Source organism: Mesoplodon mirus (assembly GCF_964341445.2).
Source record: "Mesoplodon mirus genome assembly, chromosome: 4".
Lineage (NCBI taxonomy): Eukaryota > Metazoa > Chordata > Mammalia > Artiodactyla > Ziphiidae > Mesoplodon > Mesoplodon mirus.
In genome coordinates, this window is record NC_138979.1 from 148215267 (window position 1) to 148234317 (window position 19051).

Genomic DNA, 19051 nt, shown 5'->3' on the forward strand with positions numbered 1-19051 from the left:
AATGGAGACTATGTTTCTTTTGAGGGTAAAGGTTTTTGTTAATAATCTAAACAATTTCTCTTTCTTGAAGATCAGGATGTTTGGTATAATCATGATCAATTAACTATATCCAGTTTAATCAAGGAAGAAGAAGAAAATGTTATTTATATAAGAAAGCTCTCCAATTAATTTAATATAATCTGTAAACATGACTAAGCATCATCACTGTTATTTCACATTGGTGTTTCCTGCATTCCTTGGATAGCAGCAGACTCTACAAGAAGAACATGGATTATTGAGAGTCCCCTCTTTCTAAAACTCTACAATAGTTGCATTATCATTTTAATGTATGCACACAGTTCTTAGTAGGCAGATACACAGACAGAGAATACTCTAAATGAGTTGTTTGTTTGTTTAATATTTTCTCTCAACTTCCACAGTTGGGTTGAAACATTCCTATTTCCTTCTTTCCAGATATTATATGAATATGGATATGACATGATAGGGTAACATTGTTCTGAAAATTAAATATTTTTGAAATGCTTTGAACTTTTTAAGGAAAATTTTTAATTGTTTATAAATGGATTTATGTACTTGTCAAACAAATGTTTATTGAGCAAATACCATGTGCCATGCACTGTGCTAGGCACTGGAAATATCAATAGATCGATAGATCAATAGATTGATAGAAAGATATACTGACTTTCTAGATTGAATAAGCTGATATTATTGCTTTTTGCAGCATATTCTTAGAAAAATCCAAATTTCATGTGTGATTGACAATAGGTATCAATTACATATGAAAGATAGTATACAAAATTTCAAAAAAGTCTTTTCACAAATAACTGTGAGTGACACTTTGGAACTAATTTTTAAATGGGTTGATATGCAGAGATTTTTCTGGAAAATGTTAGAGTGGCAGTTACCCCATTCAAAGACACCTTGCCAAGTGTTTCTATCATTATCCCTGCTTTCCAGACCCCAAGGCTTCTAGGTCTCAGTAACTCAGTTTATTCCCAGGATAGGCAAATGCTGTGTTGCTGATGGAATTTCTAGGAGAGGAAGGGTCATCTCTTCCCAGTCCATGTAGTAATGATCTTAGATAGCTAGTCAGCTCAAAACATACATTGGAGGTACAGATCCACCAAGATATAAGTGACTGAAAGGCCCGAGTGGAAGCAGAATGTTTAATCATTTCTCCTGAGTACATCTGATGACCAAGAATGGATAAAGTGCTATCTTGAGTTTCCCGGGAATGTCATCAAAGATCACAAGTTAGCAAGCCTGCAGGCTGAACATAGTCCTCAGGCATATTTTGTTTGGCTCAAATCTTTTTTATTTTTAGCTGATTGCCAACAAAGAGTTATGACATTTTAAAAGAATTCAATTTCTGACTTTTCTTGAAAAAGCAGAAGATTGAGCTACACTGGATTCACATTCTCACATGTCAGCAACTGGCCAGAGCTGTGCAGCAGCTGCCCCATTTTGAAACAGGAGGACTTCTCCAATATATTACACTCTTTACCACCTCCTGTTGTCTTGCACTCAGTCCACTTCATATTATTGAGTTTGAAACATTTTGCTTCAATTTTCAGATGTGATAATATGTGGGCTCTATAGCGTTTTCTGTTCTAGATTTTATTAATCCCTGCGACAGGGATGTTCAAGGCTTGGTGTATGCCAAGCTGACACACTCTGCAGACTATATTATTCCCTTCTATGCAGTACGGCATTGACACAACACACCTCAAACTGTCTCAGTCTACCTAACAAAGCAAAGTGATAAAACCAGTAAAAAAGGGAGAATGAGAGCAGATAGATTCAATTTCAGTTTTTTGGTACTTTGATAACCATTGATTACTAGCTTTTTAACACTTTTAACTGTTTAAAAATGACTGCCAATAAAACTTACAAAAGTGTTCTTTATAATAACCATGAAACTATTAAAGAAAGCCTTTTATGTGATGATTGTTAGTTTTATATATTACAAATGGCTGGCAAAGTGTATTCTTTTCAGTTTCTCTTCACTCAATTTCTGCATCTGTTTTTAAGTCATAGTTATTGGATTTTAGTAAAATACTGATCCTTTTGTATTATTTCCCCTTTCATCTTCTGAATACATTTGTTCTTTTTTAGGTGGTGGTAGCAGGCACCATAATAATTCAGAATATTGGAGGTAAGCAATTGAAAGTGCACTGCTTATGCGTAAATGTGATGGAAATGATTTCCTCCTTTGGTTTCTTGCCTTACTACAGGTCTAGCTGGGAACCTGAACCTCTGTAGACATAGGTGTCTCAGAAGCCCTGTGTGTTGTCCTCATTACTCTTTTTTTTTTTTAAATCCTTTTTAGCAGCTCTTGTAGGACAATAGTTTCTAAATTCAGTTGCAGCTAAACCCTTGATTTCAATCTTGTTATTAGGTCTGCAACACACCTCTAAAGCATGGGCTTTCTGTAGTTGTAATAGTGGTGAGGTACAGCTTGGAAAAACTCTCCAGGTGATTCCGAAGTATTTCCCCTCTACTTTTGTCCTGGTCATCCCCAGTGGCGTGTACTGCTTTAGAGGGAGTGGTGTTCCATGGCTGTGTCAGGTGTGGAAAGGCAATCTCCTTTTGTAACCAAGAAATTGAAAATGACCACGTGGTTTAAAAAATAAACAAACTTGGGCTTCCCTGGTGGTGCAGTGGTTAAGAATCCGCCTGCCAATGCAAGGAACACGGGTTCAAGCCCTGGTCCGGGAAGATCCCACATGCCGCGGAGCAACTAAGCCCATGCGCCACAACTACTGAGCCTAAGCACCTAGAGCCCATGCTCCGCAACAAGAGAAGCCACTGCAATGAGAAGCCCGCACCCTACAACGAACAGTAGCCCCTGCTCGCCACAACTAGAGAAAGCCCGTGCACAGCAACGAAGACCCAACACAGCCAAAAATAAATAAATAAAATAAATTTATAAAAAAAAATAAACAAACTTGAGACAAATGAAAAGTATTCTCACATTTATCTTGCATCTTGTTCCCATTAAAAAATGATCATGATATCAAGAACTATGTAGAAACAAAACTTACTTTTAATTATTGATAGTTATTGACTAAATGTATTAAACATTTAAATCCAAAATACTATGGGAATCATGTTTGTATATGTTGTAAAGAAGTTACAAATGCTGAACAATATCTTAATTTTCTTTTACCATTGACTGGAGTGCTAAATAAATACTTTTACTTTAAGGTTAAATACACAGAGAAGGTTGATATGCACTTTGGATCTTATTCAAGAAGGTACGGTCAGAGGAAATTTTAATCTTATTTCTTATCTGTGACAGTTCAAAATAATTTAAAGATGACAGCTTTAATAAAGTTTAACTGATACTTGAGATCTGAGCTATTTCACTTTAAGTATTGTTCAACAAAATTCCATGTTTAATGAGTTTCTTGGTCAAGGAAAAAATTAACATTCCAACAATAAGTTGTATTTGCCATTGTTTTGGAAATCCTGGACATTCATGTTTTAATTCTTTGAATTTTCAGGGCAAAAAAATATATTATTGAAGGAGAAGAATGCTTTCTTGGATGTCGTACCAAATAATTTCCTTGTTAACACACACTTCACTCTTCACATTAGCAGTTAGTAACCAGTCTCTTACCTAATGAATCTATATAATATCATTGATTTTAAGATCTACTTTGGAATACTTTATTTTAGCAAATATGTATTGCTTAAATGTGCACTTGTAATGTTGCTAATGTGAAAGTATGTTTTGATATTTTCAATTCCTTATTTTCCTCTCTATGTGATTAGTAAGAACCATCAAGCACATTTTATTTGGATTAGGGTTAACTATTGTTTATTTTATGTAGAGTTTTCAACTCAGGACTTTGGATCTAAATTTGTGACTGGCAAAATGCCTGCTGTTGTATTCTCTGTATCCTTCACCCTGATCTCTTCCTTGTTCCCTAATCTGGTGTGCAACTGTTATTGTACATGACTCTATTTTAGCACTTGCTGTTATTAGGTTGAAGTTATCTCTGTATATGCTTTTACTTCCCCACTATATTGTCAGCTCCTCCAAGGCAAGGATTATGTCTTACTTCTCTTTGTAGTCCCAGAATCTAACACAATACTTGGAACTGGATAAACCTTTTTTTTAAGCTTAATGGAGCTGAATATGATTTATATGTGCTATTTCCAAGTACTTTTTACTATTCTAGCTATATTTATCAAGAAGAAAAGGGGACTTCTAGACTGATCACTAGCTTTAACTATTTGAAAAGCTGAACATGAAATATAGAAAGATACTAGACTAATTTAGTACTGTTCTGGAGGGCAGAACTGGTTCTAATGGGTAGAACTCTACAGTGAAGCTGGTCTGGTTTCATTTGGAATGCTAAGCTGTGTGATAATGGAGATGGCCTACACTCCTTTGAAAAAGCTCTGTATCCCTGAAAACATTCAAACAGAGCTGGTTGGTCAGTTGTCAGAATGTTCTAGAAAGAATTCCTGCATTTGGTGGCAGATAAATCATCAGTTCTTCCAACTCTGTTTGTTGATTTGCTTGCTTGCTTTGTTTCAGAAACTTTTTTTAAAAAGTGACTTAGAAGCAATCACAGAAATTTTTAATGTCCCTCAAATTCAGAAAAGCTGGTAATGCTTATTCAGTTTTTAGAATAATGTCCTCATGATTTTCTTCACATTGGTTAAAAGTTTATTTATTGAAAGCCCACTAAATAATAACTGAAACATATTTTCGGAGCTTTTTTTTCTTTTGTCTTAGCAAGATGTGCATATAATCATTCCTTTATTATAAAAGAATTGGAAGCTTGCTCTTGTGAGCAGAACACTGGGTTGGAAGTCAGATATGTTGAATTCTGTCTGCTGCAGTCTCTGCCATTGGGTAGCCATGTGTGTTGGGAAAATTCCTCTCAGCTTCAGTTTCCTCTTTGTTAAATTGCTGGGGGTAGGATGGGAAAAGCACGAAGCTTAAGGTCCCTTCTTACCACAAAAGTCACCTTCTAATTTAGCACTTTGATAGGCATGTTAATTCCTTCAGAGCATTAAAATATTTTTATTACAGGAAAGTTTTGTGGGAGGGTTATGCTTGGTTCAAAAGATGTTTTGGTCTTTTCTTAGGTATCTTTAACAAGTCAGAAACTATTGCTCTAAAAGCTTTCATGGATGCTGTTCTTTTTCAGAAAGGGGAGTCTCAGTTCTTAAAACTACCCTTTAGGGCAGCCGCTGAGCCTCTGAGGTTAAAATCTAGGAACTCCAGGCTTACGAAGTAATTTCTTGATTAATCTAAGCTAGGTCTGTGGAAGCCCTTAACAGCACTAAGCCATGTGTGCTTGAGAAGAAACAGCATACTTATTTGGGAGGATCTTTAATATGTTGTGCGTATGACTTTTTTTTTTTTTTTTTTTTTTTTGCGGTACGCGGGCCTCTCACTGTTGTGGCCTCTCCCGTTGCGGAGCACAGGCTCCGGACACGCAGGCTCAGCGGCCATGGCTCACGGGCCCAGCCGCTCCGTGGCATGTGGGATCTTCCCGGACCGGGGCACAAACCCGTGTCCCCTGCATCGGCAGGCGGACTCTCAACCACTGCGCCACCAGGGAAGCCCCATATGACTTATTTAATGTTATTCTTTAAAAATGGATTTTGACTTTTCTCTTTGTTAATTGGATATTTATAAGACGATATGAAGTATATAGCATCAGATTAAATTTTTGCACTTCTTACATGCCTATCTGCATATATAATATAGTTCAGATAGCATTTTTGAAAGATAGTATATTCACTATTAGTATAAATGCTTGGAGTTTTTCAGTGGTTGTTTAGAAATGAAAAATAATATAATAGATTGTCTTTAGGCCAAGCCTCCTCCTAGACACTTTAATTATACTTACAACAGCTCTTCAGGGTAGATGATATCCTCGTTTTACAGAGGTTGAAATCAGTGCTCAGAAGGGATAAATGACTTGCTTATTACCTTTACCCCTTAATACAGCCAGGTCTCAAATCTCACTTTGTCTACTTCTAAAGGCTTTGTTCTTTCTGCTCTGATATAGTAAATGCTTGAAAAGCTATGAAAAGATTAAATGTTGAGGATTTTTAAAACTCCTTGGGGACAGGAACTATGTGTTTTCATAACTTGACCTAGTTTCTGGTAGAGGAACTCAATAAATAATATTTGTTGAATGAATGAGACAATTAAAAAAATTCTGTTTAAAAGCCTAAGATTTTGCTTCAAGGAGACAATTTTATATACTATATAAATGATAGAAAGAAACTTGAAAGCCTGTAGAGTGGTTTATAGTTTAGAATTATATAAAAATTAAAAGGTTGAAAATATTGAGGAGAGTTAGATCTTATTTATGTAAAATAGATAAAGTATTTTAAAATCTTCTGCTTTCAGGTTGGATAATCATGTCTTAGATTAATGCTTCCTGACTCTTATTCTTTGTAACATTTAAACATTTCTCAGTTTTCTTGGGATTCTATGCCCCTGGTGAATCTATGAGAAAAATGAAACAGGGGCCTTTAGAAGCAAGATGATGATGAATTGTCCTTGATCAATATTTGTTACATGGATCTTTTAGTAAGACTCAGTTTATTCCCTACATCTTTGTTTTCCATATATCTAAGTAACTTTGCTCATTCATTTATGCTCTTAAGTACCTAGCACTTAGTAGGTGTTTAATAAATCTTATTTATTATAGGAAGAAAGTAAGGAATAAGAGAAGGAAGGAGAGAAGGAAAAGCCAGTGACCTGGTTTGGTATTCCTTTAAAAAAGGAAGATCAACTGGCAAGAGAAGACCGCACAAAATGCATAAGTGAGCATATGGTTTCTTTAGGGAAAAATCGACTGTCAGAACTTCACAGAAAACCTTTTTTCCCCAGTACAATCACACACCAAGTATTAGTCACAGGGCACTAGTGTGGTCTGACAAATAGATTGGAAAGATCTACTGTCTTTGAAAAATCTCTAAACTTTATAATAGAAAAAAATGTGACTCACTAAATTTAGCACTCTTTTTCTAGGGTTATGGAAACCATTACCTTTAGAAAATGGAGAGCCACTGTAGTAAAATACTACTTCGAAGCAATTCCTGATTGCCTCCCAACACTGATGAATTAGGGGCCCAAAATAAGCCAGAGCCAGAGCCAGAGCCAGAGAGCCCCCAGCTGCCCGATGCCTCAGGCACTGGAGGGGCATTTGCTGAGAGTCATTGTTGCTTGGACATAAAGTCAGAAAAGAAGCATCTGGGAGTTTTAATATTTAATGCTGTTAGAGGGAAGAGAACTCTGGCTGAGAGTTTGAATTTAGTGGACTACAAGTTAAAGGATTAAAAACTGTAATAGCAAATAAGTACAGGTAGTTTCCATATAGTTCCTCTAATTGTGTTGCATTATGAGATTCTTTTCCTAAAAACCAAGGTAAGTAGTTTCACAAGTGTTTGAACTCCAGAGATAGACCACTCAGTTGGCTAAAATATCCCTAGAAATCAAGCAGTAAACCTCAAATCATCTTTAGTCAAGTTGAAAGTCCTGTTAACTCTGATGAGTATGTGATAAAAGTGAAGTTAATTGATGTCCTTTCTGGTTTCATATCTTGCCCAACTCAAAACGCAAGGTGAGTGGCTCCTGGGAGTACGTTAAATTCTTATTTTGCTCTTTTAGAATATGAAGGACCACTATGGATAGCATATTCTTTCCTTAGTTCTTTAAAGGAGAATAAAGATTGAGTCACTGTTACATATTTTGAAAGGGGAACCCTAAACATTAGTAGACTTACTGAAACCTCCTGAAATTGCTAGAATGACTCAGATTTTCCAGCCTGGCAGAGATCCCACAGACCTACTCCAGCAGCCTTGATTAACGCCTCAGTTTGGGTATCTTAAGTTTTAAGAGAAACTCAGCAGCCCTTTTATGTGGTCAAGTAGCACAGTTTCTAAATCTCATAAGCAGAAAGGTATAAATAAGATCATTCTCAGTTGAGAACTATAAAAATTTCAAATTCTCAGTATTTTTCAAAATCGTGATTTAATATTAAGTTAGAAACCCTTTGGCTTTACTTTCTTACTGAAATATATATATATATATGTATGTGTGTGTGTGTGTGTATGTGTGTATATATATATATATATATATATATATTTTTTTTTTTTTTTTTTTTTTTTTTTTGGTAAGGTAACTGAAGTCTTTTAGAATTACTGGTTTGTACCATCTCCTGGGATACAGGGATTGGGAGTGCTGTTACAACGCCATCTGCTGGTCATCTCATCTGTAGTCAAACTGCGGCTTTTTTGAGGCCTGAATAGTATTGTCCAGAAATTCTAGAAAGCACTGTCTTAGAATAGGAGAAGTAAAGGAAATTTGGAAGGGGGGTATTTCTTACAAGTCCTTCCTTTGACAAAATTTACTGGTTATATGTCACTTTAAAAAGGTTTTGAAAATAATGTATTTCTTAGTAACAATTGTTAATTGAAGTTTAATTATAGGGTTCTCAGAATAGTAAATATTCTGGTCAGTGTTTATTCAAGTTTAAGATCTTGATAAATAGTAAAACAAAGATATATATTTCCCTAGGGTTATGGGGGGAAAAGTTCCTCCATATATTTTTGATTTCCATTTGTGCACAAATTAGGGAAATGACCTTGTTTTCAGAGTTTTTTAAAGTCTTTTTTAAAAATGAGAGAGATTGTGTTGTGTATTATTTTGAATGGAGATATAATTTCAGTGGCATTTGGACATTTAGTAGGAACACCAGGTTAATAAGACACATTAAATAGAATAAACCAGTTGCTGTCCATGACTAAAAACATGTTTGAAGTAAAACTGAATCCCTCTTAGAAGGAAAGGCAAACTTATTATTTCCTCCCATAGTATATCTGTTTAGAGCTGGCTGACTAATCCTTCAGGAAGTTGCTGAACTTCTTCCAAGTGCTGAAAACCTAATTCTGTTTTTAAAATAGATCTACATAATCTGATCTTCATACGTGTTTTTAAGTGTTTAACAAAAAGGATAATTATTTTTGTAAACTAATGGTTTCTTAGGTCCACACTCCAATTGAAGCTTTGTCTTTTTTTTTTTTTTTTTAAGGGAGTCCTGGGAAAAGTAGCCTATGAGAGTACAGAGTTTGTGGGAAGAAGAATTGGTTTTTGTATTAATTTTTTTCAATTTCAGTGTAGTGTTAAAATCTCAAATATGTGAGAACCGGACACTTTCTCTTCTGAACTACAGTAATAGCTGTAGATGCAATAGAATCATAGTGGTAAATGCAGTAATCCTATCATGAAACTCCTTAGCCTGTCTGAGGAATCTTGACTAAACACTTTACCAAACCAGCTACAAACTGAAATGAAAATACATCTCAAAGTGAAATGAACATTATAAGTGTTTTTAATGCTTCTAACTAATGTTCTGTGTTGTAGAAATTCTTTATTTTCTTTGAACCCAACTGCTAAACTCAGCATTCGGAAGCAATTTGTTGTTTAAATGGTGATTAAAAAAAAAAGAAGAAGAATGCTGGGGAGTGGTCCTTTTGATAGACTTTTCTTATTTCTTTTTCCTGTGGTGGATTTCTTCTCCACTTTGCTTCTCTGCACTTTCTCATAACGTAACAGTTAATAGTGCAGATTTCTCAAGCCAGATGGGCTGCTTCCACCATCACTAGCTTGGGCAAGTTAACTCTTTGTGCCTCTATTTCCTCACCTGTGAAATAAATAATATCTACCTCACAGGTTCGTGGTGAGGAAATAAATTTAAACTTAACTTTAAATGAGGAAATAACTTGCAAATCACTTAGAACAGGCATACTAAGCCCCCAAATGTTTGCTGTTCTTATAATTCTTCTCCTCCAGAGCACTTTTCCCTTTTGTGTTTTTGACATCTCTCCCCTCAGCCTCCATGCTCCCAACTCATGTGTTTCTCTTTATGATTAGATCAACCAATATTAATACCTTACTACTTGCTATTGCCTAATCAAATTTTACCCTATTTTAGTCATTTCTTAATAGAACAGTTGCTTCTCCACATGGTTTTTAAAGAATACTTTCAACTTCTGTGTTTCGATTAAGTTGACAGATTTTTTATTTCCCTCCCAGGGCAGTTTCTATTAAATGAGTTCTATTTGTTATGTTTAAAATGAAGGAGAAAAGAATACCTATTTAGTTAATATGGTGAAACTAAATGATTTGTAATGGTTGAATACCTGTCACCAAGGTATGTCTTCTAGCCCTAATTCTGGCTTTGGTGGTATGAAGGCCAGAACCACTTAGCTATAACCATGGCTCTTGTGGATGACCCTGTTACAGCTATTAATTTAAAGGACAACGTGGTGTGTCTTGTATTAGGAGTCTATACTGTGTATCAATGTCAGCAAAAATCATTTACAAGTTCTTGCTTATGACCTGTCTCTAAGATAATTCCTTAAACACTTCCTTATGCTATTAATAGGAGACATGAGATGAAAGGTGTGGCAAGCAACTTTTGGAGCTAGTGAACCTTTGGGTTAAAAACAATGGATATATGAGCATTCCTATTGAATTTATATCTTTAAAACTTTTCCCCTTTATTTTATTGAGCTGACTGTTCTTTTTATGTAAATCTAAGAAGTATTCCTAACTTAATGTATATTCAGTAATTTTTGTTTGTCTCTGTACTACATATAATATGTTAAGGTGCTAGTCCTTGCATGAAAGTTTTCTTGTGGTTAGGAAAAAATAATCTAGACAGTGAAAAGGATAGTGTCTTTCTTTGTTTTACTTGCTTAATCAGTGGAGTTTTTCCCCATCATGAGCTCTGTGGTTTTGTAGCTCTTAAAACAAACACCAGCATTCTCTAAGAAGCAGTATTTTACATGTTTTATTATATTTATATCTTGTATGCTGAGATCTTTTTTTCTGAGAGAGAAACATATGTTTGGTGAGTTCATATTTCTTGAAATATACATGATTCTTCAGACTGGAATCTAATGAAATAGGACTCCCATTTGAAAACCAAAGAGTTAAGGCTACAACAGAGGATAAAAGTGATCAAATGATTAGCCAGGGGCTAATAGAAATTCTGGGAAGAATGACAGATTGTATATTAGGAAGAAATATGATCTCATATTCATTGAAGCTTTTTACAACTAAAGATCTAAAAGAAATAATAGAAAATTACTGAAAGAGATGAATGTCTGAAACTTTAGAAAAGCATGTGGTATTGGATTAATCCAAGCAAGAAAGACTGATGGGCAGATAATAAATTACATTGTGTAGGAAGTCTGCATTCCTTGTTTTCAAGTACTTTTTTTTTTTCCTTGCAAGATATATTTAAGTAGCTCTAGGCCAGTTTCAGAATATTCAGTTCATGATTTTCATCATCACACCATATGTGTATGATTCTTTGGAATAGATAAAGTATTATAAACAAAGACCCCCAAATCCTTTAGTGGAGAAGGTTAATCTAAACCTTCCTTCTGTTCTGTACCAAATTGGTAGCATTTTTCCTTATGAGAATATGAACAACTTAGAATACCTTTTCACATACGATTAATTATAATGTCCCATAACTAACAGAGAGTTTGGAGAAATGTACTGTACTTCTGCTGAGGAAAAGGCTTTATTTCAACAGCTGTACTTCTGCTGGAAAAAAAGAAATAGTCATAAACTGGAAAATGTGAATATGTATATTTTCATTGCAGAGAAGTGACTATTTACTTAACTGTTCTAAATTTTACTTTGCCATAAGTACATGTTGTTTTACCAAAAAAAAAAAAAAGAGAGACTGTATGTGTTAGTATATGTAAGCGTTGCCTATCTTCATGTAAATTTATACACAAACTAGTATATATGCTTTTTTTTCCCTCCAGGGTCGAGTGGTCACACAGCACTGTAATAATTGTGAAGTTCAGCTACTTTTAAATATGTTTATTGAGAAACATATATTCTTCTTCTTAAACTCTTTGAGCCTTTTAATCAGTTTTTCCCCAGATTTTTGCCATTCAGACTTGGCATTCATTTGTGTTCTTAGTTTTTGTAGGTCCAAGGAGAAAGTGAAATGTTTCCTGAAATATAAATAAGTAATAAAATTAACATGCACACAGAGTACACTCTATTCTTCATGGACATATTCTTGTTGGCTCTTTTTTTAATATATACTTAATCTCTGGGGGAAACAGAGATTATTACTCTGTTAAACTGACTCTGAATCATCTGGGTTTCTATATACTTAAACATTTAAGTTTAAACTCAAGTATTTACATATAAATGAGTTCTGTATTCTGTAACCATATTAAACATTTCCTAGTATATGATGGAAGGTTAATAAGATGTGGGGGTTTTTTTTATAGCTATACCAGAAATAGGATCATTATTAAAATACTATAAAAGTTCTTGGATCCTGTCTGATAGAATGTGAGAATAATGCTAGCTTCAGGTTTTGATTGCATAATACAAATGAGCCCTGTTAATAAAATGGAATAAAAGTTATAAGCTTTGTCTCTTTAATATGCTTAATAGTTGCAATTGAATCTTTTCTCATCTGTTTTAGAGGACAACTTAAAATATAACTCACTGTGCATTTTGTTATTGTTTTATAATAACGTGTCCAAAATGTGTGTGGGAGGACAGTGGCAGAGAAAAGGAGAGAGAGGAAGTGAAACTTCTGGGGGGAGGTCTCTCTCTAGTAAGAAAGAACAAATAATCAAACTTATTAGCTATACTTATTTATCTCCTGTATCTATATCAAACGTTGCTAAACTAACCGCTAATGCCTTGGACAGGGGAATAACATTAAGAGTTTTGGCCAAACTTCAAGCAAAATTTCATTTATAAGTGGCCTATAATCAAGACCCTTTCTTTTACCTAAATCGTTTGCCTTGGACTTGAAATGTAAACAAAAGATACCTAATGAGCTTACCAATTATTCTTCTCTACAAGGTTATTTATCGCCATTCCTGGTATATATCTATCTTTGAGGATAGTGCAGTATGAATTAATCTTCTACATGCTGTCATAGCCCAAATGGACATCCATATTTCTGGATAGATTGTTCTTTAAATGGTTAAAAATTATAGAATTCTAATAGGAACTCTTTTTATTCTGTTTGCAGCTATGTCATCTTATCTGTTAATTATTAAAACAGAGCTTCCTGCTGCTATTTCAGAATTTTTGTCTGGAGACCATAGTGGGTAAGAAAAAATATTTCACATTGTATCCATTCATTTATTAATTCAATAAATATATGTTAAGCCCTTGTGTGAAGTAAAATAAATGTAGCCCCTGCCCTCAAGACACTTACAAATTAGGCAGAGGCAGAGTAATAAGAGAAGAAAACACTCTGCAGATGTCTAGTGATGCTCCATTACGTGCAGAGCACTGCACTGTGAACCCTCTGATGTGCCAGTGTAATTCTTGCATTCCATGGGGGCATGAAAGGGCAGGACAGGTATGAGCTAGCTCTTGGAGAAGAGTAAAGGAGAAATTTCTGGATATGAAAGATTGGGTGGGGGATGGGGGAAGGCAGAAAGCACCGACAGTGAAGGTCTTAGAGGAGGGGAGTGGATAATACTGCTGCCACTTTTCAGCAAACCATAGTGATAAAGATAAATCAGAGTGATAACGTTACAACATACTTGTGTAAGATCCTGTTATAAAGCATTATTAGAAAAAATTTGTTTCATTTCCTGTTTTTTAACAATATTACAAACAATACTAAACCATGTTACACTGCTCTTCTCCTTTCTTATTTTAAAAATACTGGGCAGCTCAATATCAAAAAAACAAACAACCCAATCCAAAAATGGGCAGAAGACCTAAATAGACATGTTTCCAAAGAAGATATACAGATTGCCAACAAACACATGAAAGGATGCTCAACATCACTAATCATTAGAGAAATGCAAATCAAAACTACAATGAGGTATCACCTCACATCAGTCAGAATGGCCATCGTCAAAAAATCTACAAACAATAAATGCTGGAGAGGGTGTGGAGAAAAGGGAACACTCTTGCGCTGTTGGTGGGAATGTAAATTGGTACAGCCACTATGGAGAACAGTATGCAGGTTCCTTAAAAAACTAAAAATAGAACTACCATATGACCCAGCAATCCCACTACTGGGCATATACCCTGAGAAAACCATAATTCAAAAAGAGACATGTACCAAAATGTTCATTGCAGCCCTATTTACAATAGCCAGGACATGGAAGCAACCTAAGTGTCCATCATCGGATGAATGGATAAAGAAGATGTGGCACATATATACAATGGAATATTACTCAGCCATAAAAAAAATGAAATTGAGTTATTTGTAGTGAGGTGGATGGACCTGGAGTCTTTTATACAGAGTGAAGTAAATCAGAAAGAGAAAAACAAATACCGTATGCTAACACGTATATATAGAGTCTAAAAAACAAAAATGGTTCTAATGAACCTAGGGGCAGGACAGAAATAAAGACGCAGATGTAGAGAATGGACTTGAGGACACGGGGAGGGGGAAGGGTAAGCTGGGAGGAAGTGAGAGAGTAGCATGGACATACATACACCACCAAATGTAAAACAGATAGCTAGTGGGAAGCAGCTGCATAGCACAGGGAGATCAGCTCAGTACTTTGTGACCACCTAGAGGGGTGGGATAGGGAGGGTGGGAGGGAGATGCAAGAGGGAGGGGATATGGGGATATATGTATACATATACCTGATTCACTTTGTTATACAGCAGAAACTAACACAACATTGTAAAGCAATTATACTCCAATAAAGATGTTAAAAAAAATACTGGGTTCTAAAGACTATTGGCTCATCTCTTTTTTATGGCAGAAAAAACCCAAATTAATTATACTTTTCCTTTTACTACGTATAACATGAAATTTTTAGAAAAGTAAACTTGAAAAGGCTAAATGAATCCTTTTAATTGTCATCAAATTATTATATATAGTTTCTAAACCACAACACTAAAACCCGTCAGACTTTTAGATTTAAATGTTTGGTTGTTTTGCTCCAATATTTGAACTTGTTCTGGACTGCAGGGCAAGTTTTCGAAATTGAGTTTTAGATTTTACAAGTTGGCTTCCATGAAAGAATTCTACTTAGACAACTGCAAATACATATTTATAAGGAAAATATGGTATAGTTTAAATCTGAATAGGAACCATCAAGAATATGTGATTGAAAAAAGGTAAGTAGAAGTCCTTAATGATTTTTCATTATCGGAAGATATCGTGCCTTTGTATAGCACTTTGTATAGGTTTCCACGTTCATTATCACATCTGATACAGCTACCTTTTTAAAAATTTTATCTATAGTTTTATCTAGTTACTTTTAAGTTTTTTGCTCTTATTTTGATCAACAGTTGCTAAATGACGTACTTATGTGAAATTTGCTTTTGTATTTGCTGTAAAAATATTGAGGGCAACTTTTATTACTCAAAAAGTTCTATGCACAGAACAAACGTATGGACACCAAAGGGGGAAAACGGCAGGGAGCAGGGTCGTGGTGGGATGAATTGGGAGATTGGGATTGACATATATACACTAATACGTATAAAATAGATAACAAGAACCTGCTGTATAAAAAATTTTTTTTTAATTCTATGCAATAAATTTCTTTTCTAATTTAGGGCTAAGAACTCAAGGCAATAAGAGGTGAAATAAAGAATGTTAGACTAAGGGTAAATTCTCTCCATTTCATATTCAGTAACCTCAGGAAATTAACTTCTTTTGGCCATATAATTTAATTTTGGGCCTGAGGTTTCTTCATCTGGCATAATGGTGGTGCCAGTACTGCCTTCTTAACAAAGTTGTTGAGATGACCAAATAAGATATTATAAATATACATGCTTTTGTAAGCTGATAGCATAGTGTAAATGTGGAGAATTAAGCAACTCCATAATGTCGTATGTCAGTTATACCTCAAAAAAAAAAAAAAGAAAAAGAAGGAATTCCAGTAATAATAACTATATAAAGGTAGTTTTTCCCTATTTGCTCTGACTGCCAGGAAGGTCAGAGTCATATTTGAATGTATTGCATAAACTATGTTAATCATACTAGTTGTCACATTTGTTCTCCTTTTTCTTGGTCCTGAATTTGGTGACTTCTCTTTATTTTCTTTTTTATTGTCATATATCACAAGGACAAAAATACATATAAAATTTTAGAAATAATTAAGGTAGTATGTGACAGAACTGTTAAAACTTAGGTCTTCTTTTTCTAAAAGTGATGCTTTTACCATAGCTTCATTTTAAATCAGTTGTCATTTACTTTATTGGGTTTTTTTTTCTCTGATTTGTTTAAAGAAACAAATAAAAATTAACCCCATCTTATTCATATTGGTAGAAAATTGATAAAAATGTTATTTTTACATGTCAGAAATGAATTCTTAAAACTGTATACTTCAAAATACTGTGGCCAGTTTGCATCATCTCTGTTATGACGTTTTAAAATTGCACATCTTTTTAACAGCCTCATCTTGTTTTAAATGTAATGTATATTCACTTATTTTGGATTTCAAAGTTTTGAAAAGCATTAGTAAGTGACTAATTATATTAATTGGTTAGAATGCAGTTAAATCATTAGTCTTTAAACCTTAATGCTGTAAAATAATTAAGACACAAATGTTATGGTAATTGATTTAACTATCTGGGCAATTTATTTCTAGGTAGACTTACAGAGCAATATTTCTTCTGTGAGATTAATCTGATATTGATAAACTTTTAGGGTTTGAATTACAATGCATTGCAGTTAAGAATTTTCTGTTGTGCTTATTTTCTGTGTTATCCATGAGATTTGATGTGCCTTTGTGAAAACTAAACCTTTATAAAGATGTTATCAAAAAGAAACTTTATTTTCATAATATCCTAATTTCAAAAATTATTATTAGAAGTCAGAAGTTATAATACTTATACCAAATTTTTATGAGGCATCTATATTTTTCATAGAATAACTTCTATTCAAAAAATCTATGACTGTTAAAAGTTGGAAGCTCTCTGTTAACATTTAATGATCTTGTCAGTGGAATATGATTGACACAATTAAGTTGTCTTGCATTTGAGTTACATAATTGATATGGGATGTGAGTAAGATCCTAATTCAGAACATATGATACTCTTGTTCCATTCGAGAATGAAATTAAAGCAACTTATAAATAAATCTGGTTTTCATTAAAATACGGGAAAAAATCTGCATGCCAAAGCATTTGAAATACAGCTAAGGATCTATACTCTATATTTCATACTTGGAACATTTTTATCATATAGGATTAAATCCACAGATCAAACAAGTTTTCCAGGAAGTATAAAACTTTTTACTCTAATTCTTTTGGCTTGAAGAGAGTGTATATTTACAATAGATCACAGTAGGAAAATAGGGGTTTTGTTAGATAACTCTTTTTTCCCCCACTTAGGAAGAATTTTCAGGTTAGCATATTCTTCTAAAATCTTGAGTTATAAAATGTGCTTTTGCAATTTCTTTGTACTGGCTTGTATTTCTCAAGCTGCAGTTTTATTTTGTAAGTTTAATCATTTCTGTTCCTTGGAAAATATCCATTGCCAAGCACAATTCAGTTGACTGTGACATGCACGTGAAATTTAAACTAACTTTACTGTGCATTACTGTATTGCCTTTATTTATTTATTTATTTATTTATTTATTTATTTATTTATTTATTTATTAACATCTTTATTGGAGTATAATTGCTTTACAATGGTGTGTTAGTTTCTGCTTTATAACAAAGGGAATCAGTTATACATATACATATGTTCCCATATCTCTTGCTTCTTGCATCTCCCTCCCTCCCACCCTCCCTATCCCACCCCTCTAGGTCGTCACAAACCACCGAGCTGATCTCCCTGTGCTATGCGGCTGCTTCCCACTAGCTATCTGTTTTACATTTGGTAGTGTATATATGTCCACACCACTCTCTCACTTTGTCACAGCTTACCCCTCCCCCTCCGCATATCCTCAAGTTCATTCTCTAGTAGATCTGTGTCTTTATTCCTGTCTTACCCCTAGGCTCTTAGGTTTTTTTTTTTTTTCCTTAGGTTCCATATATATCTGTTAGCATACGGTATTTGTTTTTCTCCTTCTGACTTACTTCACTCTTTATGACAGACTCCAAGTCCATCCACCTCACTACAAATAACTCAATTTCGTTTCTTTTTATGGCTGAGTAATATTCCATTGTATATATGTGCCACATCTTCTTTATCCATTCATCTGTTGATGGACACTTAGGTTGCTTCCATGTCCTGGCTATTGTAAATAGAGCTGCAATGAACATTTTGGTACATGACTCTTTTTGAATTATGGTTTTCTCAGGGTATATGCCCAGTAGTGGGATTGCTGGGTCATATGGTAGTTCTAGTTTTATTTTTTTAAGGAACCTGCATACTGTTCTCCATAGTGGCTGTATCAATTTACATTCCCACCAGCAGTGCAAGAGTGTTCCCTTTTCTCCACACCCTCTCCAGCATTTATTGTTTCTAGATTTCTTGATGATGGCCATTCTGACCAGTGTGAGATGATACCTCATTGTAGTTTTGATTTGCATTTCTCTAATGATTAATGATGTTGAGCATTCTTTCATGTGTTTGTTGGCAATCTGCATATCTTCTTTGGAGAAATGTCTATTTAGGTCTTCTGCCCATTTTTGGATTGGGTTGTTTTGTTGCAACAAAAAGAATAAAATATCTAGGAATAAACCTACCTGAGGAGACAAAAGACCTGTATGCAGAAAATTATAAGACACTGATGAAAGAAATTAAAGCTGATACAAATAGATGGAGAGATATACCATGTTCTTGGATTGGAAGAATCAACATTGTGAAAATGACTCTACTACCCAAAGCAATCTACAGATTCAATGCAATCCGTATCAAACTACCACTGGCATTTGTCAGAGAACTAGAACAAAAAATTTCACAATTTGTATGGAAACACAAAAGACCCCGAATAGCCAAAGCAATCTTGAGAAAGAAAAATGGAGCTGGAGGAATCAGGCTCCCTGACTTCAGACTATACTACAAAGCTACAGTAATCAAGACAGTATGGTACTGGCACAAAAACAGAAACATGGATCAATGGAACAGGATAGAAAG

General features: G+C 34.4%; 1 protein-coding gene across 1 annotated transcript in view; it reads left to right on the plus strand.

Moving 5' to 3' along the window:
• Positions 1 to 19051, plus strand: part of SLC38A6 (solute carrier family 38 member 6) — a 74297-nt gene that overhangs the window by 27545 nt on the left and 27701 nt on the right. The window contains 2 exon segments of the mRNA XM_082617437.1: positions 2116 to 2155; positions 13071 to 13149. Of these exon segments, the coding sequence (XP_082473563.1) occupies positions 2116 to 2155; positions 13071 to 13149 (119 nt within the window).